The 27,870-nt window shown below is 39.8% G+C and overlaps 2 protein-coding genes across 3 annotated transcripts; one reads left to right on the top strand and one right to left on the bottom strand.

Annotated features, from left to right (window-relative positions):
• Positions 1–160: 160 nt before the first annotated feature.
• Positions 161–9,688, top strand: LOC111319346 (uncharacterized). The gene is made up of 12 exons (XM_088747281.1): positions 161–221; positions 1,226–1,387; positions 1,898–2,034; positions 2,328–2,820; positions 2,933–2,980; positions 3,404–3,583; positions 4,240–4,504; positions 5,826–6,001; positions 6,417–6,546; positions 7,576–7,747; positions 8,438–8,585; positions 9,129–9,688. The coding sequence occupies exons 1-12, from the start codon at positions 161–163 to the stop codon at positions 9,146–9,148; spliced, it is 1,992 nt and encodes a 663-aa protein (XP_088603407.1). The 3' UTR covers positions 9,149–9,688.
• Positions 9,689–9,883: 195 nt separating this feature from the next.
• LOC148737109 (replication factor C subunit 1-like) lies at positions 9,884–27,328 on the bottom strand. Of its 2 annotated transcripts, XM_088747271.1 has the most exons (19): positions 26,811–27,328; positions 26,611–26,701; positions 25,845–25,950; positions 24,979–25,173; positions 22,560–22,871; positions 21,522–21,701; positions 20,484–20,733; positions 19,552–19,698; positions 18,367–18,585; positions 17,512–17,597; positions 16,895–17,032; positions 16,208–16,303; positions 15,461–15,559; positions 14,724–14,875; positions 13,789–13,906; positions 12,495–12,640; positions 11,939–12,020; positions 11,235–11,378; positions 9,884–10,982 (listed from the first exon to the last, which is right to left on the bottom strand). In XM_088747271.1, exons 1-19 carry the CDS (start codon positions 26,869–26,871, stop codon positions 10,671–10,673), a joined length of 2,934 nt encoding a protein of 977 aa, XP_088603397.1. In that variant the 5' UTR covers positions 26,872–27,328; the 3' UTR covers positions 9,884–10,670. The 2 variants fall into 2 exon arrangements, with proteins under 2 accessions (XP_088603397.1, XP_088603398.1); XM_088747272.1 differs by lacking the exons at positions 25,845–25,950; positions 26,611–26,701; positions 26,811–27,328 and having other exon boundaries at positions 24,979–25,216.
• Between the last annotated feature and the right edge of the window lie 542 nt (positions 27,329–27,870).

Below are 27,870 nucleotides of genomic sequence, written 5' to 3'. Positions count from 1 at the left end.
TGAATTGAATTCTACTATTTTTTAGTCAATCTCTTCTTACTCACAAATTTTGGCCGAAACTGTCTCAGCATTTCTTACTTTACTTTCCATTACCTTTCTTTTTATGATAACACGTCGTTACATCGAAACACTGGAAACAACTTGTCGTAAGGCGTACAGTATGTCACGAGTTTTGTTACCTGTTTTATTGTTTGGGATCCTCGCAATTTTGGCGACAACAGGTAAGTCAAAATGTTTGTTTGTTTGTTTGTTTTTTTCCCTAAACACTCTTATGCTTAATCAGGAAATCATTTCGTCTTTTAGAATATATTGTGGGTTAATTGTGATGATATTTCAGGTCAGGTACACAAAGGAGGCTGTGAACCGAAAATTATCAACTGCAAAACCTGCTTTAGATGTCAATAGTAAACGTTTACGAAATTAGTAAACAGGCGGCAAATTTGTTCAGAATTATGGTTTTTCATAGTGCCAGACGAGATGTTCATGAATTCAATTGCTTGAATTCAATATGTCATCTGGAGGGCTTTCGTCTTCGCCCATTCGTAAAGAAGAAAAAAAAACTAGACAAGCTATAGCTACCAACAAAGCCGTCAGACGTCTGCGCATGTGCGAAGGTTTTCAGTGATAACATGTATGTAGAACTAGGTTGTCTCACAAGAGTTACAAACAGCCACAAAAGTCGATATCTCCCTCTCCCTACGTTTTATCTTATTAAAGATCTCTGCAGACGTTTCAATTTCTTTCGCTTATTCTGCGACACAGCGGGTAGGGAAATTGGCGCTCAGCCGGCCAGAATTGATCCCCTCGCGTATGCCTTGCCCCTTGACATCCAACCACTGTGTTATAGCCACCAAATTGTGGTAGCTTAGTCTCGTGCATCTATCATGACTGACATGCTACTCACATCATGATTGCGCCAGCCGAAGAAAAGGAGAATAAGTCAAAGAGGTGTTGCAGAAATAAGAAAGGCTGGTAAATCAAAAAACGAGCCCGAAGCATATTTCATTTCCCCTTTTTCTCTTTACAAGAATGAACTCGTTCTTCGTTAGTGTGAACATTACTATGCGGTGATCATTTTGAAAAAAAAAATAGGAAAAAAACCTTGTTTAAGAATATATATACATATATGTAAGCACACGTATGAGTCACTGCAGAAAAAGGACTCGTTTTCATAAAGAGGCTCATGAGAGCTCAGAAGCTGACCAGTTTTTTCTCTATACTGCAGAAGGTGATGAACAGGATTTTGGCCCGTGGTCTCGTTGGTCAGCGTGCAGTCAGTATTGCGGACGAGGAGGAATGCGGTATCGTATTCGTTCGTGTGTTCGTGATGGCGACTGCCGAGGACAGACGCTTGAAATGTCAACTTGTTATAAAACCAAGTGCTATGGTAAGTATTCTCAAAGAAAACGGTGGCAAGAATTACCGAACTAAACTGATTCTGCGAGTTACTCTCAGGGAAGTAGCGAATCCCTCTCTTGACTTACTTCTTCGTTTCGTTTTCGTTTCTTTTGCGCTTCCCGTAACTTCTTATTGGAATCCTTGAGTCATAGGAGGCCAACATTAAACGACAAAGTAGCTTCAACGGGAGTGGGTTGGAATCCGCAAAGAATGGCTCTGTTTGGAACTCTGTGGCGTGCTGTTGGGGCTAGACTCCCTACTTTTACGGTTCCTCTCTTCATCCTGGGCCCAGTTGTTTGAGGGCTCATATGCACTCAGCCAGGATTAAATTTTAATCCGGTTTCTTTATCCCCTTGTTCAAAGCCGTTCTTGGATAATTTTCCCTATTCTTTTAAAAGCATCCAATCATCAAATTTCCGACAAAAGTAACTGTACTGAGTTTTCATGTAAAGCTTTGATATCTTAAATCAGATTTCAAAATTGTGATTTTGATTTACAGTTAGCTGCAAGCAGTATTTTGAGGATGGCTTTGAGCGTGATGGAGTTTACCGGCTGCATTTGGATGGACCCTGCACAAAGCCAGTCAAAACAAATTGTGATCAATCCAGAAGGTTTGGCGGGGGATGGACTTTATTGGTAAATCTACCATTCCAGTCTGTATCATTTGATTGAACAGAAAGGCTGCTCTGATTCTTACACCGCTATGGGTCACTTTTTTGTTGATCTGGTTTACCAGATCCCACAAATTGATCACTTAATGTTTTACTAAGGGGAACACGACACAAAGTTAATTGCAATTGTAGATGAGTCGGACGAGAAATTACCTTTCATTTCTCCACGTTTTCAACTGCTCTAATACACTCTATTTGAATGGATTTCAAAGATAAAAAGCAAAACGATTTTTTAATCTAAAACCGTACGATACACAGATACAAGCACTCACCAACAAGGGTTGGAATGAAAGAACAGTCCTCCAGCGAAATGCCTACGCACTGGCCGGTAAGCTCAGATGGGCAGACTTTTCCATTTTAGGAAAAGCTGACATCATCAAGCATGATTCGACCAATAACAGCCCGTTTCTGTATCGACTCGATGCAATTCAGCCAGGATGCTGGGGTGGAGTTTGGCAAGCTCCGAATCACTACACCTTCATTGGAAACTTTCCTAATCAAACAGACGTTATGATGGTCAAACGATTTAACGACTGGTCGAGTGGAGAGTTTGCCATAAGCAACCGAATGCCTTGGTTCCCAAGGCGAAATCGATTGACATTGCTTACAACGGGTGATTCGTCTGTGGGACATATACCCTGGGGGACCTTTGTGGCGCAACAAAAATGGCCCTTTCTCCCTTCTCCATGGATTTCTGGCAAAATGGCCTTTCCCAGGAGAAAATGGTATTGGCTGAAGGAGCTAAGACAAGGCAGGTTTATTGTTTGAGTTTTTTAGTGCACTAGGGATGTGGTATACCAAGTAGCGACGCAGTTTATATCTTACTTATATGCCCAACTAAGCTTTGATTTTATATTTCTCAGATTACAAGGAACCAGACCTCATTTGCCCAATAGAGACACCACTGCCAGGTAAAGATAAGATAAGAACTTGGGTATCAGTTTAAGTGTCTTGCTCTCTTCGGAAGATTCACTGCAGAGGTAAATTGCTTCAAACTGCACACATGTATAAGTGTTAGCTCCCTGAAGAAGGAATGGGGGGGGGGGGGGGGGTGGGAGGACTTAGAGGATCACATGGTTCTCAGAGAAACTGAGGGGGGTCAGTCGTCAACAGAGTATAAAGGGGGGGGGGACTAGAGAAAATTGACTACCGATGGGAGATCATTAGAATAATACAGGGAGGAGAGAGGAGGGGGGTCATTATAACACAACCAGAAAACATCTGTCTCCCCACCCCCGAGTGATAGATACTGACCGGTCTATTTCAGATGTAAGTTATTAAAAGTTCTCTATTTTCTGACCCAATACTTATGGATAATATCATGACTACTTGAGTCAACGGTGGTTACAGCTCTTGGTCAGCGTGGAGCGTTTGTAGCAAGACCTGTTCAACCGGTTACAAAGTCAGAGCGAGGTACTGCAACAATCCACGACCTGCGAACGGTGGAAAAGACTGCTCAGAGCTGGGACCCTCGCGTGAAACTCTCTTGTGCAAGCCATGGCCCCCTTGCGGTGGTAGGCTTATTATTCGCTGTCTTAGTAGTGAGTTTTCTCTGCGTGAATCAAAATTACCCTCGCTGGTTACATATCCTTTGCATGCAGTCCGTCACTAGTTCTGTGTGACGCAGATGAAAGAGCCCATGACTCTCCTGAACTGGCATCGACAACTCACGTTGCCTGGTTATCACTTAAAGGCAACTTGAAGCAGTTAATTTTGTTCAGCTTCGTAACTGAGTGACGGTTTTCGGTAAATTATACCAAGAGCTCGAAATTTGCATTTAATGTGATAGTTGACGAGGAAGGCACCCGAATTAAAATTTTGAGCATGTAAATCGAGAACGAATGATCAATCGCAATCGAGCAAAACTGAACAGCATTAGTCTTGTTTTTTTTTTTTTTTCTCTTTTTTTCGTTTTGTAACAGCACACTAATCGGGCTGTTTATTTGATTCCCATCTACTAAAGGAGTAGATATCCAATAGCTAAGCCAATCAGATCCCAGCAACTGTGACAAAAGGCATATAGATTTAGATAGACTCAAAGACAGACAGACGATACACAGACCGGATAATGGGAGGTTGGGGGAGGGGTGGAGGGCTGGAATCGATGTGCGGTAGGTTAGTCGGATAGACGAATAGATGGATTAAAATATCTTTTTTTCCTTTTGTTTAGATTTTCCAAAGCACAGTCCACTAAGAAGCCCGAATGGACTATGTATCAGCCCCAAATCCCACTCTTGTGTAGTCAATGAATCAGAAATTCTAGTATTTGACACAGACTGTATAAGTGACTCGTCATGGTTTCTTCTACTCAAGGATGGCTCCCTTCAGCACGCATGCTCTGAAATGTGCGCCAAGCCAATGATTAATGACAGCCTACCAACTGAGGGGACCCCTGTCGGGTTGTCGTTTAGTGCTTGCGATGATAAAACACACAGGTGAAGATTGACGCTCAAAGAATTTCTCTTCAACTTCTACAACCTAACATCAGTATGCATATTCTCCATACTGGTACAATGAATATGTGAAAGTTCATATATTTTGAACTGCGGTTATAGATACGTATGATGCACGATCCTCGCAGAAGAGAGCGCTATTTATGCAATAGCGAAAATCAGACCTGAATTTCATATATTCATTGTATCTGATTTGTCATCACGGGTTTATTACGAATCAACCGAACGGCCCGCTCCCAGTTGGCTTGTTAGTTCAATTGGTAGAGCGCTACATTAGTATCGCAGAGGTCAGTGATTCGAATCCCATACAGGCCTGATTTTTTTCAGGTCTGATTTTCGCTATTGCATAAATAGCGCTCTCTACAGCGGGGATCGTGCATCATACGTATTCTCCATACTGTTGTCTATACATTTTCTAAGGTGCTGGCAAGGAGAGTTAGTTTAACAATCCGAGCCTCTTTGGTTGGTGATCATTTCCTTTATTTTCGTGAACTTACTGAGTGATTCAGGGGTGATATTGTAATGAAAAATAAGATTTTGACCCTTAGGGATCCAGGGGTTTAATTAAAGTTTAAAAAACTGATGCATAATTATATTTAACTAAAAACCAGGGAAACAAAACCTCATCAGATATCAATAAAGGGGGCAAGTTTCTGATTAAAAACAGTGGTGCTGCGCGCGTCGGTGGGGGTAAGAAGGTAATTTATGTTTTATCATCTAAGTTGATAATGCAAGTTGGCCACCGTGAATAGTTTAAAAGCTAACATTTCGAGCGTTAGCCCTTCTTGAGAACGAAACTCTTAACGATAGCTAATTTACATTATCCGACTCAGTTAATAAAATTACTGTGTTACTCCCACTGACGCAGCACCACAGTTTCTTCAGAAACTTACCACCCTTATCAGATGTGGTCATATTCCACGATCAGTAAGCAGCGTTTTCAGTGCACTGTCAAAAGCAAACCAGATGTGTTTTTTTTTTCTCTTCTTAACCATGTATTTTATTGAGATTTTTTCTCCTTAATGGTCAAGAATTTCTTGTCACTGCTCCCCAGGGAGAGGCTTGTGTGTTTCTTCTCAAAATTTCAATGCATTATCCAGCAAACAGCTTATACGAAAATACACCCAACCGAACAGAAAGGGTGGAAAATTTCCTTTTTGTTATTGCCGTGTCACCCTCTGGAAGTCGCTCTTAGTAATATGTAACACTAAATCCATTTCCCTTAAACTACTGGCAAGCTTTAACAACAGTTTTCGCAGAGCCGAGAGAAAATAGTATCATTTAAGTTTTAATTTTGAATTAGATTTCAAAAGACCAGTGGAATGGCTTATGGGAAGGCAATCAAGTACAGCCCTGGTGGATTGTGCCTGCAGTCTGTCAGTGGTAATATTCCAGCGAAAGGAGACGTGGTAGCATTAGGCAGGAAATGTGTCGAGGGATCTGACGCTTTTAAACGAGTTTACACATTTCCAAATCCAGGTAAAAATGTGTTTATTTTTTCTTACATCATCTTTTAATGTCTTGTTATAGAAGGTTTCCGATCTTTCCTCTATGAAATTTTTATACACCAATATTGAAAGGTGTTTTTTTTGCAGTGTGCAAATTAGCGCTATCAAAAAATATTACTTGTCGGTTTTCACTCTGATTGCAAGATAATTTGGTTTTCAACAGAGTTAAGACAGTAATCTAAATTGGCAGCGGTAGAGTCTCTAATGCTTGCAGTCGAGCTGTAGCCCTTCGTTACAGCGACTGATTGTTCAAGTTGCCGACTTTTTCTCTTTATTGACTATTTTTTCTCTTCAACGCTGCGAGAGATGGGAAAAGCTCGGCGCTATTCAAGGTTAATAAGAATTTACTTTATCATTCATGTCTTAGTTTTGTCTTGAACCTTCAGACTGCAGTTATGGTTTACAGACCGGTTTACTGAGTGACTCTCAACTTTACAGCAGCTCTGCATTAGGCGAGAGTTATACGGCATCCTACGGAAGGCTTCGAAACAGAACAAGTGCTTGGTGTCCAAATGGGTATGATTAAAGCTCTCTCTTCCAAAAGGCATAGAAATGCAAATACTGTATACTGAAAAACTTCGGTATTATAAAAGGATTTCCAGCCCTGAGAAAGCCGACACAACGCAAGGGTAAAATGACGGCATTTTTCACGTGTGTTTCATATCGCCAGTCAACTGCTAACACGTCACTCACCCTTCGCGCCACTTTGTTAGGTTGACGAATGAATGGCACACCGTTTACAATTTTCAATCCAAGGTCGATTATCGAAAATTTCTCGGATTGTGGCCTATGGTTTTAATACGATAAAAAAAAAAAAAAAAAAAAAAAAATCATACATGGTTACTCGTAGATATAGGATTTCTCTTCTTGTGTTTAACTCGATATCTCAGTCATTCGCTGCGCTATTTCATGAAATATTTTGTATATACCGAGCTGAACGATCGACGAAAAATTCCCTACTACCTTATACCCAGGTACTACTTTTTTGTTAACTTATATCGATCTTGCAACCATCTCCACTAAGCCAACGCAGAATTTCATTTCCGGTCTGTCAATCGATACACATAAGACAGAGCTGAATAACAAAAACGCATGCACGAGGTTTTGCCGCGGAAACACGGATTTTGAGTCGTTCGCATGGTTGATTTCCTATTCTGTTGCTTCGAGGCGCCGTTTTCCTTGCCACTTTTCTTTTACAGAACAACCTCCAAATATTTGGTACACCCCTTAAAATGTTCAAAAATCAATTTTCTCCTTCAAACCTTTGGAAATAGGAAAGTGCCTTCGACGAAAATAGAGTTCCTCGGTTTTAAAGGTCAGCCCTTATTATTTTCCGCTAATTTCGCTAAATTCTAGATATAGGACACTTGAGCCCGCGTTGTTGACTGCATACCCATTGACGTAGCATTTCATTATTCAGCTCTGTCTACACATAACACACAAAAATATTCTAAAAGATCGTTCAAATTCCTCTATGTCCTGACTGCTTTCCTTGACGGAAAAAATGCGTGTAATGAACAACATGCAAACTCCCTTATCTTTCAGCGATGATGCCGACCCATATTTTCAAGTAGACTTGGGTTACACTGACGAAATAAAAGGCGTGGCCATTCAGGGTCAGGAGACTAAATATTGGCTCGTGCGTAAATTTACTCTGAGTTTCAGCGTGGATGGTACCACGTGGTTTAACTACACCGAAAACGGACTGGGAACTAAGGTAGAAGGAATTATGTAATCTTAACTATTCTGTGATCGGTGTCTGTGTATTAAACGCCTCGCTTCAAAACCTTTGCCGTTTTTTGTTTCTGTTCAAATAGAGCAGTTTTCAGTCGCGTTTCGAAAACCCAAAACCAAAACAGGCAATCGGAGGGAACCTTGATGTCATCATTTGGCAGTTAAAGCTCCAAGTAGAAACAAGAAGACTTCACGAGAGGCAAGAGAACGCTAGCCATGACGAAACCATGATTGGTCTTGTTTGCTACATATCAGAACTGTGCAACGCTACTACTTTGATAGACTACTTTCATAAATGGCTGCCGTTTAAATATTCTTTTGTTTAAATTTAAATTAGCCCTTCTGGCCTCGCTTGAGATAATGTATTCTTCTGAATTTTGTACTGGAGAACGAGGCCAGTAGGGCTAATTTTAATTTAAACAAAAGAATATTAATCCGGCAGCCATTTATGAAAGTGGTCTATGTTCGCCGAGAGAAATACCCTTCTTTAGGCAAGATGCTGTTCAAGTGTAACACGATCTTTTGCAGCTGAAATGAAATGAATTATGTCGAAATGTTGCTTTGCAAACTTTATTTTTTTATAGATAAAAAAAGGTAACTGGAAAGGCTTCCCCATCATAGAAATGAAAAATAATAGAATCGTACGCTCTGTTCTACTCTGATCACATTTCAGGTATTCAGTGGGTCCTCTCACCCATTGCTTGTAAAGCCCAATACAATAGCACCCTCTGTGACAGCTCGATCTGTACAAATCAACCCAGTTCAGTGGTACGGTAAGCCCTGTCTTAGAGTGGAGCTGTACAGATGTTCACTTCGAAATGGTAAGAACTCTTATACTGAAGGCAATTTCTGTTCCACGAAACGACTTGCTGATTAGTAATCGTTCGTTTCGCTGATAGGATAGCTTAAGCGAGAGTAAACTCAGTTAAGAAGGAGGGGAAGGAAAAAACGCCTACAGTGACTGAGCATTAGGCTAAAATAATTATTCGCCTCAAAGTCGTTAAAAAGCAGGGGACGCGTAACGTCACTTTGATGAGTAAGATAGATTCAGCGATATCCTACAAACCCCACAACCCTCATACCACGACATTATTTGGTGATCAGCAAATTGGACAGGAAATGACAGCAAAAAGGCAGTGGCATGGACTCCTCACTCCATTCTAACCTAACACACAAATAAACACAAAGAACTGGAGAAAATAAAAAAAAAGATAAACAAACAAACGGAGAAGCGAACAAACCAACAATCAACAGAGCTAAAACCAAAAAAAAAGAAAAAGCGGAAAAACGCAGAAACGAACAAAAACAAAACAAACAACAGGTTATCGCTCTTCTTTACTTTAATTTTGTCCGTTAAATTTCAGCTGATCCTTACGAATTATAAAGACCGAGGGGTTGGACTAAATCAGAGAAACTACAGTGTACGAATTTTTGTTCCTGGTTATCGATCATGATTCTCGACACAAAACATGGATAATATCAAGTTCTACGAGTTCTCTCACGTGCTTAAACGTTACTAACTCAAAAAATACAATATAGGCTGTCACAAGCATAAAAATGGAATTTTCCATCCTGTGCGCTAACACCCCCTCAGGCTTGTTTGCGCTCGAGTTTATAATCTCTTGGACAGAGTTAACCCTTTACAACCTAATATCGGCATGCATATTCTCCATACTGTTCTCTATACATTTCCTAAGGTGCTGACAAGGAGAATTTGTTTAACAATCAAGAGCTTCTTTAGTTCGTGTGATCATTTCCTCCATTCTCCTGACCTTAATGTGTGATTCAGAGGGGAAATTGTAAGGAGAAATTAGATGTCAGTCACTCTTAGAGTTCGCACAAAGCTGAAACAGGACACGATGGAGGGCTGTGAAGTACATAAAGTGGCTAAACAATTTTTTTTTTTTTTTTTTAAGAAATAAAATATTACACCAACAGAACAACGTTGTTTACGAGTCAAAGTTTTATAAAAGAAAAAAGAAATGTATGGTAGTGGTGCATGTAAAATTCATAACACCATCAAAGGTGAAAGTTGGTGTCAAGACAATAGTTATACGGTTATAAAATTCAGCCATGTTATTTTCGCGTGAGTGCTACAAAGTATTTGATGCCTCATCGCTTCGTCTTGTTTTTTTATATTTGTTGTTGTCGTTATTTTTTTAATTTTATTTTGACATTTCGAGCAGCTTTGCTCTCATCTATTTCATCCATTCAGAACTATTCAGCTGACAAAAAAAGGGAAGCGGACGCGTGAGACGGCAAAAAAAAGAAACAGAAAATTAAAAAAAAGTTTTGCTCCGCAAACAGAGTCAAAAGAGGGTAAAGTTAGTGAACAATTATACAGCCACCTATGTAAGTCCTGGGCGACACAAGTATGCCTCCTTTATCCCCATCACACGTGTAATTCAGGTATTTGAGTTAAAAGCGATGGTAGATTTAGACCATGGATAATGAAATCGTTTCACAAACGTCTTGCAGCTCAAATCTGAAATCACAGAAACGTACGTTTCTAAGTGGAATAGTTTTGAATAGGAATTCCCTCTCGGCATGATGCGTCGCTGTAATTTTAGCATCGGGTCTACTTTTACATTGCTCGTGTTTTATAGTGTGCGTTGTATGTTTCGGATGACAGAGACCTCAAGCAGTCAGGAAGGCAACGCTAAGGAAGACCTGGATTAAAGAATCATAGTCCTTGGTTAGAATTTCGCGGATGGCTGGATGTACACATCTTTCCAAGCAGTCAAATCGCAGAAAATAATGAAAGACACGCCTCGGTTTCCTTCAAGTTTTTCATTTTTGTCATCCGCTCTAAAGCTATTATTCCATGGCTATACATTTTAAAATTAATCCTTGCCATCCCAGTCGAATATTTTCCTAGTGAAGGTGCTCCTTCCCGCACAAACCTATCATTTTCTATTTTTTCCTCTTCCTTTTCCCTTGGATGTCGGCGCTTCTTTCTTAGCACCTTCCTTTGATTTTCCGCCTTTTGCCGCACCCCTTCCTGCTGCTTTGGCTGGTTTCTTTGACGCCTTGATCATGGGGTTATTCTCCAGATCATCGTCGTCGTCCTGTTGTTCAACCACATCTCCTTCTCCTTCTTCCTCCATCATTTGTCCTTCCTCTGCTCCGCCTTTCCGTCCCTTCTTTGGCGCCGCGCGAATGGCGTAAGGTGTCTTAAAACTTTCTTTGTTGTAGGTTCGTGTGAACGCTGCTTTCACCTAAAGAGAAACGTCATAAAAATTTCAAAGCGATTATAAATGACAGTTTCCCAAGTTACTCATAAAGAACATAAAGTAATGTAGCTTGCGAGCAAGGTGCAGGGCAATTTTAAACTTGGGATTTATCACAGGAAACCCAGAGAAAAAAGGCAATTACTCGTCAATGCACCAAATACATCACGGACGACTCCACCACTGAAAACTAAAAACCACGCATTTTCATGTCTTTGTGGCCAACAGGAATGTACAAACCTTTGAAGGAATCGACGCGACTGGATCTCTCTGTCCTTCAAATTGACCAACCTCAATGATAGAATCCCAGTCTTCTTTGGTTAAATCATAGTTCTCCATGATTTGAATGACACTGGACACACCAGAATTAATCTGGTCTGATTCCTAAGTGTAGAAACGGGATCAAGACCATGAGAATGAAAGAAATGATCACCAAACTAAGACTCCACGATTGTCAAACGACTTCTCCTTCTTAGTGCCAAAGAAAATGCGGAGAGTATGGAAAAAAAGAAAAAAAAAAAAAAATATATATATATATATATAGATTAGGATGTAAATGGTTAGTAAACAGTAATGAGATGACAGTTCCAAGAACGTGTTACAATAAATCATAGACTAATTGCTTGGTCAATCCATTAATGAATAGTCCATTTTACAGGTAAAGGCTTGGCTGCCAAGCCTTTGAACAGGATTGAGGCCAAAGCTGACCTGGTTGTAATAAAAACGTTGGTGATTTTCTAATGTAAATTATTTTGTTATCTTGCTAGCCAGATACTGATCTCTATCAAAACAAGGTCATCTTCGGCCTCACTCCAAATCAAAGGCTTGGCAACTAAATACACAACTGTCAAATGGCCTATTAGTTGATTGTTTGATAAACTGATTGATTGATTGATTTTCAAGTGAGCAAGCTCACACCAGAAACGAGTTTCCGTCGAACATACCTGAGTCATAAGCGGACTGGTGAGGACTTTTCTGAGATAAGGAATGTAGTCCATGTTCATTGACAACTTGCTTCCGGATGTGCTAAAAAATATCAATAAACATTAAAATACGAAAAAATACAAAAAAGAAAAAAAAATGAATAAATAAATAAAATCAAATGTAACAATAACAATAACAATACGTATTACTACTACTAATAATAATAATGACAACGAATAATGATACTGATAACGATAACAATGATAATACGAATTTAAGAGTGAAAGAGGCTTTGGTTTTGCTTTGATGCTTAATGCAGACTGCTAAAAAAGCAAACACACAACACAAACAAAAAACAACGACAACAACAATAAAAGCCAAAATCTTTTGTACCGAATACACGTAAAACGCGTCTTAATTATTTGCGTTTTTTCGCACTTCAGGAAATTTTCCAGTTTCTACTTCCGCTTCTCATTGGCTACCTTTGATTACTCTATTTTATTCTGACAGTTTACTACGATAACCCTGATCGAAATGCTCTTTATTACACTGGTCACATTCCACAAATACCCTTACCTCAATCGCATGTGACCCTTCAATTCTTGAAGCATGCGGTCTAGCCTGCCATATTTGGAATTTTTACCCAGCCACTGAGGAAACTCGATCCTCTGACCCATTCCCCCACTTATAAAGGTTGACGGGATCACACACGAAAACATGGCCTGAAAAAAAATCCAGCAGCGCTAAATCAACACTAAGGTCAAACTGGAATGTTACTTGGCTGCCACTTTTAATTCTTATGGGCATTTATTGAGCGAGTATAAGCATGACAGAGAGGTTCGCGCTATTCCTCTCTGCCTTAACCATTTAACCTCTTAAGAGCGACTTACATCTAATTTCTCATTACAAAATCACCCCTGAATCACACATTAAGGTCAGGAGAATATAGGAAATGATCACCAACTAAAAACGTTCTAGATTGCTGGATCAATTCTCCTTAGCACCTTGTATGGGAACATATCCTACTAATGTTAGGGGAAAAAAGGGTTAAGCGGGCAACACGAACCAAGGAATTTATACTTCTCGGTATGTTGCGAATTTATGCCTAGTGTGTGTGTGTGTGTGTGTGTGTGTGTGTGTGTGTGTGTGTGTGTGTGTGTGTGTGTGTGTGTGTGTGTGTGTGTGTGTGTGTGTGTGTGTGTGTGTGTGTGTGTGTGTGTGTGTGTGTGTGTGTGTGTGTGTGTGTGTGTGTGTGTGTGTGTGTGTGTGTGTGTGTGTGTGTGTGTGTGTGTGTGTGTGTGTGTGTGTGTGTGTGTGTGTGTGTGTGTGTGTGTGTGTGTGTGTGTGTGTGTGTGTGTGTGTGTGTGTGTGTGTGTGTGTGTGTGTGTGTGTGTGTGTGTGTGTGTGTGTGTGTGTGTGTGTGTGTGTGTGTGTGTGTGTGTGTGTGTGTGTGTGTGTGTGTGTGTGTGTGTGTGTGTGTGTGTGTGTGTGTGTGTGTGTGTGTGTGTGTGTGTGTGTGTGTGTGTGTGTGTGTGTGTGTGTGTGTGTGTGTGTGTGTGTGTGTGTGTGTGTGTGTGTGTGTGTGTGTGTGTGTGTGTGTGTGTGTGTGTGTGTGTGTGTGTGTGTGTGTGTGTGTGTGTGTGTGTGTGTGTGTGTGTGTGTGTGTGTGTGTGTGTGTGTGTGTGTGTGTGTGTGTGTGTGTGTGTGTGTGTGTGTGTGTGTGTGTGTGTGTGTGTGTGGGGGGGGGGGTGGCATTTCTTCTGCGCCAGCTGCGCGGGTTAGTTCCCTGTGGACGAACGACAAGAGCTACAGGGATTGTAATAAAAACCCAAATCACAAAAGCAAAACTTTGTCAAGCGCCATCTCGTACCTGCATGGGTAACATGGACCAGTTGCCTCCTTGCCTGATGAGTTTTTCGACCAAATCTCCATCACAAATGGAGTCGGCTGTCTGACTAACGAGTGACAGCGTTTTCTTTATATCACCACTAGATAAGGCAATCACGCATGGCAAAAAAAAAAAAAAACAAACAAACATAAGAATAACATCGAAATTACGAATCAATCCACTTTCGTAAGTACTCTTTAACGAGAATGTGTCTTTTCCCTAAATGAACTTATTAGTTAACCTAAAAAGTTTAAATGAATGGTTGGTAAATGACTGACTTGCTTCAGACATTCAGTTCGTAAAACAGAACGAAGTTGTAAGGGCGCCATAGAAGTGGCCGAGCGAAAACGGGGGAGGTTTGGGTCGTTCTCGACCAGACCTAATCCAATCCCTCCTGCTTTCTTTACTCTTCAAAGCTCAAAGCGCGGGAAAACGCGGTCGTGGTGGGTTTAAGATTTGAATCTGACTGGTTGAGAGGATAACGTGAGTTTTCTGGACCAATAATTATAATAATAACAATAACAACTTTATTTAAGGAGGGTAACACATAACAGTAATTCGACTGATGAACTTGTAGCCCTCAAATAAATCAAACAAAGATCTTAAATAAACATGAAGTGCATGAAAATCCCCACTGAAAAGAGGCAGACCAGTAGGCTATTTACAGAGCGCAGCCGAAGAGTTAAACTCGGGGCAAACGAGAACAAATCCAGCGGGTAGAGGGTGGAGGACTCGAACCCGGGCCGCCGGATTACAAGTTCAAAATACCCTAACCACTCGGCCACGCCGCCTCCTTAATTCAATCACAAAGCGGAGTGGAGCAATACCATAAAAATCCCGAGTTACTTTCGGAAGTGAATTGAAAATTGCTCTAATAACTTGAAGCGAATAACAAAAGTACTGAGATCTCAACTCACCGGCCCTGGCCTGGCTCAACCATGAGGTAATTTTCTTGCATAAAGAGAGGCATCATGGAGTAATCGCAAAAGAACATGTCCGATTTTTCAATCAAGTTCATCTTGGAACTTTCAGCTCCAGAGAGAAGTCTCCTCACGGCATCAAATGCACCCTGACGATCAAAAGGCCTCCTGTCACTTTTTTTCTAAACCATGCAACTGTTATATATGACTTTAAACCAACCTGTAGTCCAACAAGCTGCTACCGTTTGGGCCGCAATGGTCACCGGTAAAAAGTAACGGCGACTAAATCTGCAGGGTTAGTCGCGAGGCTTGAGTCGTGGATTGTCTTCTGCGAATCGACTTCCGGTGAGACGAATCGACTCAACTTATCGAGTAGACCCGTGCGAATTGTGTCGATTCGTCAACATTTTCTACCCCTGCATTTTTTATAATTTTCTGACGATGGACTTTCAGTCGTTTCACGCCTTAAGAACGTGAAAGGTTCATGTTATCATTTTCTCATATATGACACTCATTTTCACTCATTACTCACGCCCCTCGACTTCCGTTAACACACGGTTCAACTTCCGTCGAACCATGGTACTCATTTTCACATATTACTTATGCCTCTCGACTTCCGGTGTGACGATTCGTCAACGACCGTAGACGAATCGCAACGGTTTAGACATGGACAGAATGTTATCTTAAACAAATACAATAAATAATTTATCACCATTCGATGATAAACTTGTTACCATTTTGATGTCTTTTTGCGCTTTAGCAGCCTCTTCCTTTGCCTGGTCATAGTTAAGCGACTTTTCTTTAGCTGTCCACATTGATAAGTTATGAAGAACCTGCGGCAAAAACCATTTTCAATCTAATTGAATCCTGTATATCCTGAACTCCCCTAATTCGTTAACTTTTCCCTCCCTGTTATTACTTCTTTAGTATTTTTTTTCATTTTCTCGCATTTGAAGAAAGTTTAGCTCAGCACAAAGGCAAACATACAAACATACAAACAAACCAGAAGGAAAAAACAAAACCAAAACAAAACAACACCAAAACATCCACAGCAACAACAAAAACACCAACAAAAAACAAAAAACGCGAGCAAACAATCACGAGATCACTATTTTAAGTCTTGAGCAACGGTGAACACTTTGGAACCCCCATACTAACCACTATAGAAATCTCCCTCTTTTAAACAATCCCTCCCCCCTCTTGTTTGCCTAGAACTTCAGGTTTTCAACACACACCTTTCTTCTTCAATATGCTATTTTCTCACCCGCTTCCATATCAAAAGCTCTACAATGGAAGTTCCATTGTTCTTTGTTTAGGCTATGTCGCTATGTAGCATAAAAATATACTACTTTGAAACACAGTATCAACTTACTTTTGATCGGTACTCGGGTGGGAGAGAGTCTCGCTAAATTGAGCTTGGTAGTTGAATGCAAAAAAGCAGCTCTATCCATATGTCAGTGGAGTTAATTTTGTCAATTTACCTGTCGAACATCCTGGTTTGCGCCCACGATAATTTGCTCCATGGCCTGGGGTGGTATCTTGAGTCCTTCCTTAAATGCTATGCTCATCATGGCTCCCTGAAAAACAAACACATCTTTGATTCTCCATTTATATGTAAGGTCGAGGAGAATGGAGAATCAAAGACTTTAAGGCCGACACTTTCAAAACGAACATGTATCCCGAAGTAGGAGACTTTGTAGTTTAGTTTATCAACAGAGTTGACATTGCAAATTGCCCACCGAAGAGACCTTCTGGTGCTCACGTTTAGAGCGTTAGCCTTTCGTCAGAGTTTCATTATAGCTTCATATTTCGCTTTGACGAAGGCTTTGAGACACGTATTTGAAATCATTAAGTCGAAATACAAACTCCTACAGCGATCGTATTCGTGTGAGAGTACACGCATTTGCGCGCAGACAACTACAAAAGACGAATCAAAATACACGCGTGTAAACCACTACACGCACGTAACTACACGCACTGGAAGCACGTGTAATTCCCACGAATTACACACGCGCGTGGGGGTGTTGTAATACACGAGAGCGGTACTGTTTATTCCTAACTTCAAATTCTTTACTGGGAAAGAAGATATAATAATATGTATTCTGCATGCAGGCGTCCACCAAACAACCAACCAAACAGACAAAAAAAAACGGCACGCTTGGTATTACCTTGATCTGTTCAACCCGAGGTCTCTGAAATCTCAAATCAAAACAGTAATTTGCCAAGCTGCGTATTTTTGAACTGTTCCTTTCATTACACATGCAGATGACGGGTATCTTTGAGTTCTTTATCAGCGATATGAGTTCCTGTTCAATAAATGGAATTAACAGTAATTTTTTTGTCAAAGGTTGCTTTTTTCCAAAGTGAAGAACAAGAAGACAAATCAAAGTTTGAAACAATGACTTCAATAGCCCATTTCCGAAATACCCTTGGCCTCTTTTTCAAAGCGGTCCTGGTACTCGTCCTTTCCCTGTAAGTTTTCATTTGCATGAATATTGAACTCACTTCCGCATGAATAGTTGAGTACCAGGCCTCGTTTTGAAAATGAGGCCAAAGGTAATTCGGACAAAAATAATACAGCAACAGCAAAATAGCAACAACAAAAAGCAAAGAGAAACATACAAAAAAAAAAATCAAGTAAGAACAAATCTGAAAACAAACACACAAACAAAAACCAAATACAAGGAAAAAGCACAAACACACAAACAAAAACCAAAAACAAGGAAAAAGCACAAACACAGAAAGAAACAAAACAGGTAAAAATCATGATATTTTCCCTCCATACCTGCATGCCTCCCCTATCCTCGTTGCCAGCCATTCCATCAACTTCATCCATAAGGAGAACATGTTTACTGGGGTCTGCTTTCTGACCTGACGCAACAAAAAGAAAGAAAAAAAAAGAAGCCGCATGTTAAGCACTTCGTCCTTCACTACTGCTCTACGTGCAATAATAAAATAGCTTTATTGACACTGCGGATCGACCCTCGATTCGTGACCTTCGACTCTCGACACTCGATATCTCGAACCTGGACTCTCGATACCCGATACTCGACACCAGATATCTCTAACCTGGACTCTCGATACCCGATACTCGACACTCGATATCTCGAACCTGGACTCTCGATACCCGATACTCGACACTCGATATCTCGAACCTGGACTCTCGATACCCGATACTCGACACTCGATATCTCGAACCTGGACTCTCCATACCCGATACTCGATACCCGATACTCGACACTCGATATCTCGATCCTCGATTCTCGATAGTTTCGAGTATCAGAGATCGAGTTTCTAGTCGAGACTGTCAACTTACTTTTGAGAGGAACTGTACAATAGTGCAGTGTACAGTTGAGAACAAAACAATTGACACGCACATACAAAGCATGCTAAAATAAAGATAGTTTGCATGTGTTTATTAGAATGATACATTGTAGGTTACCATAATAACTCATTCATGTACAGTGCAGCAAAAAGGTGAAATTAAGAAAATGATGCAGTGAAGTCAGTTTAGTAAGAAAAGGTAATTTGGTTTTATCAACTTAGTTAATAATGTAAATTGGCCACCGTAAAGAGTTTAAAAGCTGACGTTTCGAGCGTTCGCCCTTCGTCATTCCAAATCTTACAGAAATTTTGCTACCTGTTAGAAAACCATCCATGGTTTTATTGCTTAATGACTGAGATATATGTTCCTCCAAAGTCTTTTTGTTACGTGTGTCACTGGCATTCATTTCAATGTAAGTAAAACCAAGCTCCTCACAGACGAGTGTTGCTGTTGTTGTTTTACCAACTCCTGGAGAACCAGACAGAAGAGCTGCCTTACAGGACGATCCATCTTGATCTTTCTTGAAAAACGAAGCTGTAGAAGAAAAAAAAGGAACTGAATTAAAACTGTTATCCATTTACTATTGTGTGCTTGTAATTTGAGCAAATGCCCCTTATTAGAATGTTTAACATAAATTATGCGGGCCTATTTTGCGAGTGATAAGCAACATCATTGAACAAGGGATTTAGTATTCCACTATTGCTTCTGTTTCTAATATCATAACTTCTCGTTTATGAAACACTTTTTAGTTCTAAGGCCTGATCTCAGCATCTTATCGATCGCATAAGGTGAGCGGAAAGACGAAACTTAGAAAAAAACAAACAAAAAAACAAAAAGCAATAGCGTGTTCTTTGTGAGCAAGGGAAAATCTTGATACTCTTAAAAAGTTTATTCCTTAAAGGGTTAAGCCAAAAAAAAAAAAAAAAAATTGGAAGGAGAAATTCAGTCTTGATCACTGATGGGAGTTGAAGGGTAAAGAGACAGAAAGCCAATCTGTTTGAAGCTTATCCAAGTTCCAGTAGCATCAGGTATGTTACAGTATATCTATACTTCCCTCTAGACAAGGTTGCTCTTTCCGCATCAAGTTACCTTCCAGGGCTCGACACCAAAGGTAGCCCACTAGCCACAGACAATAGTAGAAATTCAGTTTTGGCTAGTGGTTTTCAATTTCCATTAGCCAGTTTAGCAAGTAAACAAACTGAAATTGTCGTAACATCTAAAAACATCTAAGATGTCACTGGCCACTTGGCTAGTAAGTTGAAAAGAAGTTAGTGTCAAGCCCTGCCATCCCTAACATTTCATCTGCTTCCTCTGAGTTTTTGCCTGAACCACTTCCATTCTTTGCAAAAGAGAGGCATTTTGAGAGTGAAGCACCTTACCCAAGAATACATCACAATCACGTGGGTTGGGCTTGGAGTACAACCTTTTGATCCTTCGTTGAGCAAGTTACATGACACAGGATGTTGTACAAAGAATGCCTAGAATTAGATGCACACTCACATTTAGAGGCTGGTTTCTTTCTGTTCTTTTCCCAGTCTCTCAGCCAGTTCATCAGCTTTCTCATGTTGCTCTTATCACCCTGCTGACCTATAATCTGCTTTACAGCACGAGGCCGATACTTGTCCACCCACAGCAAACTTGGTTCTCCTGGATAAAGCAAACAGACAAGTAAACAAACAATAAAAGGAAACAAATGACCTTTACTATCAAAAATTTCAAAACAAACAAACAAACAAACAAACAGGAAAACAAACTAAACTTTGTTTAAAAAAGTGTGCAAAGATGGAAGGACAGATAATTATATGGACAGACAGCTGGACTAAGAAGTGAACTGATAGGTAAAGTGGGTGGGTGGGTGAGCTAATAAGAAAGTGGGTGAGTGACCTGAAAAAATTAATAGTTGATTAAACTGATTGGTTGGCGCTGCTGTAAGGGAACGAATGGGGATGCTGGCTAGTGGACAGCCTGATAAACATTGATTGGAAGGATGAACAAGCACACACAAGAACAGACAGACAGACACAGACAGACACAGACAGACAGATAGACAGACAAACTTACAGACAGATAGACAGACAGACAGAGAGATAGAAAGACAGACAGACAGACAAACACAGACCCATAGATGGTAGGATGGAAAAATGAGCAAAGTGATACATAAATGAAAAGATAAACAGGAGGATGAATAAATGAATGATTAGCATATGTAATCAGTCATCATAGACTAGCCTATGGCTTATGTGCCACTGTTTTGGTACAGCACATACTTAGAAGTCATTAGCAACTTACACCTGAACACACACAAGAAAGAGCCTAGAAAGTATTTGCTAAATGTAACTACCATACAATAGGATATTAATTTTTACTGGTGAGGAAATTTCCATTGAAATTATGCTCCTGTTCTAATTGTTGAAAGAATTCGCAGCACCCACCTTTCAGCACAGGTGATGATGATGGTGTTTGTGTCGCTGGAGAAGTCACAGATCTTTCACTCAGTTGTGACAAATCACCTTCAGAGTGATCTTTTCCTTGGCTGAGTGCCTCCATTGGTTCAGCTTTCTCCTTCTTCTTAGACTTCTTCTCCACTCTAGGTGGTTCATAGCTGGTTGCATTACCCGGTTTTGTTCTGACAAGCTCAAACAGACCATCTTCATCTATTTGTGATGTTCCACATTGCTTAGCCTAAGAGTGAAGTACCAGAGACAAAAAAAAACAGTGAAACCAAAGTCACAAGCTACCAGTAATTCCTCAAGCTACTTCACTCAATATAAGTAAAAGTAAGTAAAGTCTGTTACGAGCCTAGTGGCCCATTAGGCCGGTGCTTAACTCCGGTTTCTGTAGCATGAAGTGACTAGGAGTATTTCTACTCCCCCCTGGATGGGATGCTAGTCCATCGCAGGGTTACCCCCCAGCATTAAATTGCCGGTACCCATTTATACACCTGGGTGAAGAGAGGCACTGTGAGAGTAAAGTGTCTTGCCTAAGAACACAACACAATGTCCCGGCCGGGGCTCAAACCCGGACTACTTGATCTGGAGTAGAGTGCACTAACCATGAGGCCACCACGCCTCCACACTTCACTTATAGACTGTTTTAATATTCCCGAATATCTGCTTGTAAACTATAATCACCAATTTTCATGTGGTGGTGGCACGGAATTTTACATAAACTCAAAATATAATGTTCAATTGAAGGCCAATGACTTAAGGAAAAAAATTATTGAAAGTAAAAGTGTTGGGATAGAAAAAAAAGAGAATTTTACAAGCTACCCAATTTATCAAATGGTGAATTCCTACATAAGTTTCTGTAAAACGAACACTTTTCAAACTACTGATCAATCCTTTCTGCATGTAGCACTCAACTTCCACACACAACCTTTGGATGTCCACTGCCATAACAAATAACCTCCTTTACATTTCAATTTTGTTTCTAAAGCTCTATCTGTTTCTTTGTTTTGAACTGTCCATTACCTTAGAAAGTTTACTTTCTCCTGCATCCCGTCCCACAACGACATAGCTTGTTTTCTTGCTCACTGATTGGGTAACTTTCCCACCATATCTCTGAATCAGATCAATTGCTTCATCTCTCTCGATACTTTCTAAGACTCCAGTAATAACAAACGTCAGTCCTTCCAAACAGTTTTCTTCTCCCTAAACATTAAATCAACAAGAGTATGCATGACTAAAGGAGATGTACAAAACAAAATGAATAATTCTTTCCTTGAGGGCCTCTTAATACCTTTCAAATTGAAAAGTTAGAAGGGACAAAAAAATTAGTACCATCTGTTTGGAAGCACCATAAACATTTGGTATCTGAGTAATGGCACACCTACATGTACCCCACCCCTAACGAGTGCATGATTTCTCAAACACTGACATTGATCCAACATTTGATAAGAAAAACTGAGAGTAAAAGAATAAAATACATTTAATTTTTTTCCTAAATAAAACTACGAGTTTAAAACATTTTTCTGTGACATTTATCACCAGATTTTCCAAACCAGCTTTAATTATAACAATCTTCTTTTTCCTTTGTTGTACATCTCTTACTAGAATACAAAAGGATGGAAAACAAACCATTAGCACAGCTTGACACTAACGGTAGCCCACTAGCCACAGACTAGTAGAAATTCAGTTTTGGCTAGTGATTTTCAATTTCCACTAGCCAGTTTGGCTAGTCAGCAGACTAAAATTGTCGTAATATCTAAAAACAACTAAGATGTCACTAGCCACTTGGCTAGTAAGTTGAAAAGTTAGTGTCAAGCCCTGTGTTAGGAGCTTTGAGAAATGGTTGTTCAACTACCAGGTGTGATTAACATGTAACCTCTCCCTTGAATATCCATACATTATCCAGCACACTGGTAATAAGAATACTCAATAATCAAGTAGAAGTTGTCATCTTGATCTACATGCCTGTGTAACACCAAAATTCTTATCACTAAGTTACAGGAAAACGAGTGACAGCTAGAAAGGAGAATTAACAATCAGATCATGGACTTTCTAACCCACCTGAGGAATTTCCTTTGATCCAAGGGCCCTTGGACCATCTCTTGCCATAAAACTACGGTAGCCAGATTTTTTCTTTTCCAAAGAAGGAGGAACTTCATCTGCCTCCTCTGCTCTTGACACCTTTGGCGTTCCCTTGGTTGGAGTTTTCTTACTGTCATCTTTTTCATTCTTTGTGGGAGTAACAGTTTTCCTTGGACTTGGTTTTGAGTCTCTAACTGGAGTTTCCGGAATTGTGGTTGTTGGTTTTGCTGGTGATGCAGATGCAGCAGCTTTGGAGGCCAGTTTGCTAGCAGGAGTTGTCTTTGGTAATTCCTGAAAAGTCCATACTTAGATAAAATTTGGAACTGGACAAAGGGTAACCCTTTACACCCTAAAATCAGCAATCAAATTCTCCATACTCTTCTCTATACATTTTTCTTCAGTGCCGACTGGGAGAATTTGTTTAACAATCAAAGCTTTTGAGGTTGGTGATCATTTCCTTTATTCTTGTGATCCTAATGAATGACTCAGCTGTATTACCCTTAAGGGGAATTAGCTGCTAGTCACTCTTCAAGGTTTAGAAGGCTACATGCATATCATAGATGAATATCACACATGTGAATCATACAGGTCTGCCTATTATACATGTTCTATAAGTCCTCTAAAAAGCCCCCTGGGGGGGGGGAGGGGGGCTTATTTAATTCAGGTACTTTGGGGGGAGTGGGTTATTAGAGGTGGGGGCTTATTAATTTAGCCTGAAGTTCACTACCAGGATACAATATAGGACATGACAAATTAAAATTGCAGTCCTTGAATAAACTGATTGTATTTACTAACAAGGAGTGTGACTTTGAATTTTTGTTTTTTTTTTCAGGGGAAGGGGGGGGGGGCAGGGGGGCTTAATGAATTTCTTCTTCTATAGAGGGGAGCCTTATTAGAGGGGGGGGGGCTTAATAGAGGATTTACAGTATATCATACATGTATGTCATACATTTCAACAGCTGAGCATTGTCCTGGCAGGGCAAGAGCTGTTCTCAATAGGATTGTTGACAGTGAAGTACATGTATTCTGTATCTAAGAAAAAAACCATCTATTGTCAAAGTAGAACAGCTTCACAGATGCAAAAAATTTGTCCTGGCAGGGCAAGAGCTGTTCTCAATAGGATTGTTGACAGTGAAGTACATGTATTCTGTATCTAAGAAAAAAACCATCTATTGTCAAAGTAGAACAGCTTCACAGATGCAAACAATTTGTCCTGGCAGGGCAAGAGCTGTTCTCAATAGGATTGTTGACAGTGAAGTACATGTATTCTGTATCTAAGAAAAAAACCATCTATTGTCAAAGTAGAACAGCTTCACAGATGCAAACAATTTGTCCTGGCAGGGCAAGAGCTGTTCTCAATAGGATTGTTGACAGTGAAGTACATGTATTCTGTATCTAAGAAAAAAACCATCTATTGTCAAAGTAGAACAGCTTCACAGATGCAAACAATTTGTCCTGGTAGGGCAAGAGCTGTTCTCAATAGGATTGTTGACAGTGAAGTACATGTATTCTGTATCTAAGAAAAAACCATCTATTGTCAAAGTAGAACAGCTTCACAGATGCAAACAATTTGTCCTGGCAGGGCAAGAGCTGTTCTCAATAGGATTGTTGACAGTGAAGTACATGTATTCTGTATCTGAGAAAAAAACCATCTATTGTCAAAGTAGAACAGCTTCACAGATGCAAACAATTTGTCCTGGCAGGGCAAGAGCTGTTCTCAATAGGATTGTTGACAGTGAAGTACATGTATTCTGTTTCTGAGAAAAAAAACCATCTATTGTCAAAGTAGAACAGCTTCACAGATGCAAACAATTTGTCCTGGCAGGGCAAGAGCTGTTCTCAATAGGATTGTTGACAGTGAAGTACATGTATTCTGTTTCTGAGAAAAAAAACCATCTATTGTCAAAGTAGAACAGCTTCACAGATGCAAAAAATTTGTCCTGGCAGGGCAAGAGCTGTTCTCAATAGGGTTGTTGACAGTGAAGTACATGTATTCTGTTTCTGAGAAAAAAAACCATCTATTGTCAAAGTAGAACAGCTTCACAGATGCAAACAATTTGTCCTGGCAGGGCAAGAGCTGTTCTCAATAGGATTGTTGACAGTGAAGTACATGTATTCTGTTTCTGAGAAAAAAAACCATCTATTGTCAAAGTAGAACAGCTTCACAGATGCAAACAATTTGTCCTGGCAGGGCAAGAGCTGTTCTCAATAGGATTGTTGACAGTGAAGTACATGTATTCTGTATCTAAGAAAAAAACCATCTATTGTCAAAGTAGAACAGCTTCACAGATGCAAACAATTTGAGTAACCTTCAGGATAGTAGGTTTAAGCATTAATTAATAAAAATGGTTACATTTTCAACTTTTAAACGAGTATGATCATCAAAAAGTTTACAAACATTTTTCTTCTCAGAGGAGGGCTTTTTCACATCAAGCTTTGCCTCTGAGAAGTCTTCCTTTCTTTTCTTTGATGGTTGCTCTGTTGTCTGACCATTCACATTCCCATTTTCTCTTCCTCCTTTATCTCTCCCATCTGTAGATTCTTCTTTTCTATTTTTCAGCGTATCTTCACTTTCCTCAGACTCGTCAGATCTCTGCAGGAGTATTAAATCATTTTCTAGATGGTTCTGCATGGAACTAAGGGATGAAGCAGACTGGGTTCTAGACTGAGCTCAACACCCTTAAGAATCATCCTCTAATTTCTCATAACAATAACGACTCCACATCAAGCAGCAATTACGTGATGAGAAGAAACTCTTCAAACAAGAAAAATATTGATTGATTCAATGCCATATTCTCAGTGAGAGTACAAATCATATGACATAATTATGTGAAAGGCAGTACCAAGAATTTAATTTCAGATCTCGGAAGTAGAGGAGGGTGTAATCCCGTGTACATGTAATTATAAGGCCTCTAGTGTTGGCCAATGCCTGTGACTCAGGCATTGGCCATTATCCATTGGTTTTGCAAGATGGTACACTGAAAATGTTAACTGTAGTCCAAGCTGACATACAATTTACTATGAGAGTGTCTGATTCATACATGATACCTGCATTTTACAGAAACACATAGTATAGTGAGGTTTAATGTTTTCCTTGTTACATTTTGTGATGCGTGAAATAATGTTTAAACTACACATGATGCCTGAATTTTTTCTCAAAATTATTTTGTGGGTGAACCAGGAATGGCTCCTCACACCAATCCTTGCTACCTCCCCTCCGCCCCATAAGAAAGGAATGACACAGAAGTGCAGTTAGTCACTGACCTGTTTTCTTTTATTAGCAAATGTTTTCCTGGATTCCCTTTCCACTGGAGTTGAACCAAAGAAATCAAAAGCAGAGGTCACTTTTTTCTCTTTAGGTTTGACTGGACTGAAACAGAAATAATATTAATAAAAAAAATTATTATTTGATAACTACAAAAATCTATGAATTAGTATTTCAATAATGTCTCCATACCATTCTCTATACATTTCCTATAGTGCTGGCAAGGAGAATTTATGTAACAATCAAGAGCTTCTTTCATTCTCAGGACCTCACTGTCTGATTCAGGGGTTATAATTATTAATTGTAACGAAAGATTAAATGCTGGTCACTCCTGAAGATCAAAGGGTGAAATGTGTTAGCACGAAAGCAGTGTCAAAAGGCAAGTCTAACATTCTCTACCTCTGATGACATAGAGTGAAAAAAGAAAAAAAAAACTTGTACAATTAAAATTTAGCTAGAGAATTCTGTAAAGAATCCAGAGGAATCCCTAGCCAAGGCTCAAAACTAACTTTTCAACTTACTTAAGCCAAGTGGCTAGTGACATCTTAGATTTTTTATGACAATTTCAGTTTATTTACCAGCCAAACTGGCTAGTGGAAATTGAAAACAACTGGCCAAAACTGAATTTCTACTATAGTCTGTGGCTAGTGGGCTACCGTTAGTGTCGAGCCCTGCTAGCTAGACTAATATCCAATGTTCTAAATGAACACAAGGGTTTGGTACTAAAATATATCAAATATAATGAAAAAGAGTGCTGAATGTTACCTCTCTTTAACTTGCTGGACCTCTTTAGTTGCTTTTGTTTCTGTCTGTTTGGCAGAGGGTTTTAACTTCTTAGGCACAACTTCTTCCTCATCTGTAGGATACCACATAAAAATACAACCCAAGTGTTATAATATTCAAATCTTATTAAAGGCAGAAAGGTGTAATGGTAAGTGTGCTCAATCCTAAATGAAGAGATCTACCTTCTGCGCAGAAAGGCTTTCTTGCCATTCCCAAAACAATAAAATCAAAATCACGATTCATGATACTCCAGTGGTATCTTAAGTATGGAAAAGCTTGTCTACAGCTTGCTGAGCATCTCCTTCAAAGATTGCCAAAATCAGATAGCCACCCCACTATTTGGCAAGATGTCATTAAGATGAGCTCAAGTCCTATGATTCAAGTTGAAATCAAGTTTTTGTTTGAATTCCTTGACAAGTTCATCATTCCATCTCTGAACACATCCCAAGCTAGTGATACAGAACTTGGTTTTTCCAGTGGTTACCTTGCCTGGTTATGGCCAGCAACTGTTTTGAAGCACCATGAAACTTTAATTAGTGAAATGTTGAAGTCTCCATCAGAACATTTTCCTGTAACATCACAACAGGTAAAGATGTCATTGAGAGACCCAGCAGCTATTGACCATTTTCACAAACAAGTGCAGAGGCCGATGTTACAAGAAGCACTTAAAGTAATGAAAGATCATGGAGCAGAGTGGTTAACTTTTACTAAGTTGTTTGGAATGGGAGCTGACCAGACATACCAAGGTCATTTCTGGCATTCAGTTTTAAAGCTTCTTGGAATTCCAGTCAGATCTGAAAATCAAAAAGAAAAGTCAGTGAACATTCCCTTTCATGTTCATGGACAGAACATTCTCACATTGGTCTCTAAGGACAGAGTTTGATTAATTAAATGGGCCACTCATTGGAAATTAAAGGAACCCCAGTTGCTATGTGAGATCAAAGAAATGGCTTTATCACAACAGAGCTCACTCATAAGTAAAGAAGCCACTCCAAACCTGTTTGAGTTCTACCCCAAGCACATTTTCAGTCTTCCAGTTAACAATGTTCTTGCAGAAAGACAGTTCAACCTTTCGCAACTGTATCTTGGTGATAACATGTCAGAGTTATCAAAACAGGCTTCAATCACATTTGTTGAGAACATTCTGCACAGTGGAAAAACCAACACCAGGACCACAGAAGCCGCACGTGAAGTTCATGAAGAAAGAATGAAAAAATATGCCCAAATGCTCACCACAGACCT

Source organism: Stylophora pistillata, chromosome 2 (genome assembly GCF_964205215.1).
Source record: "Stylophora pistillata chromosome 2, jaStyPist1.2, whole genome shotgun sequence".
NCBI classification, from domain to species: Eukaryota; Metazoa; Cnidaria; class Anthozoa; order Scleractinia; family Pocilloporidae; genus Stylophora; species Stylophora pistillata.
This window is presented reverse-complemented; position numbering and strand designations above follow the sequence as displayed.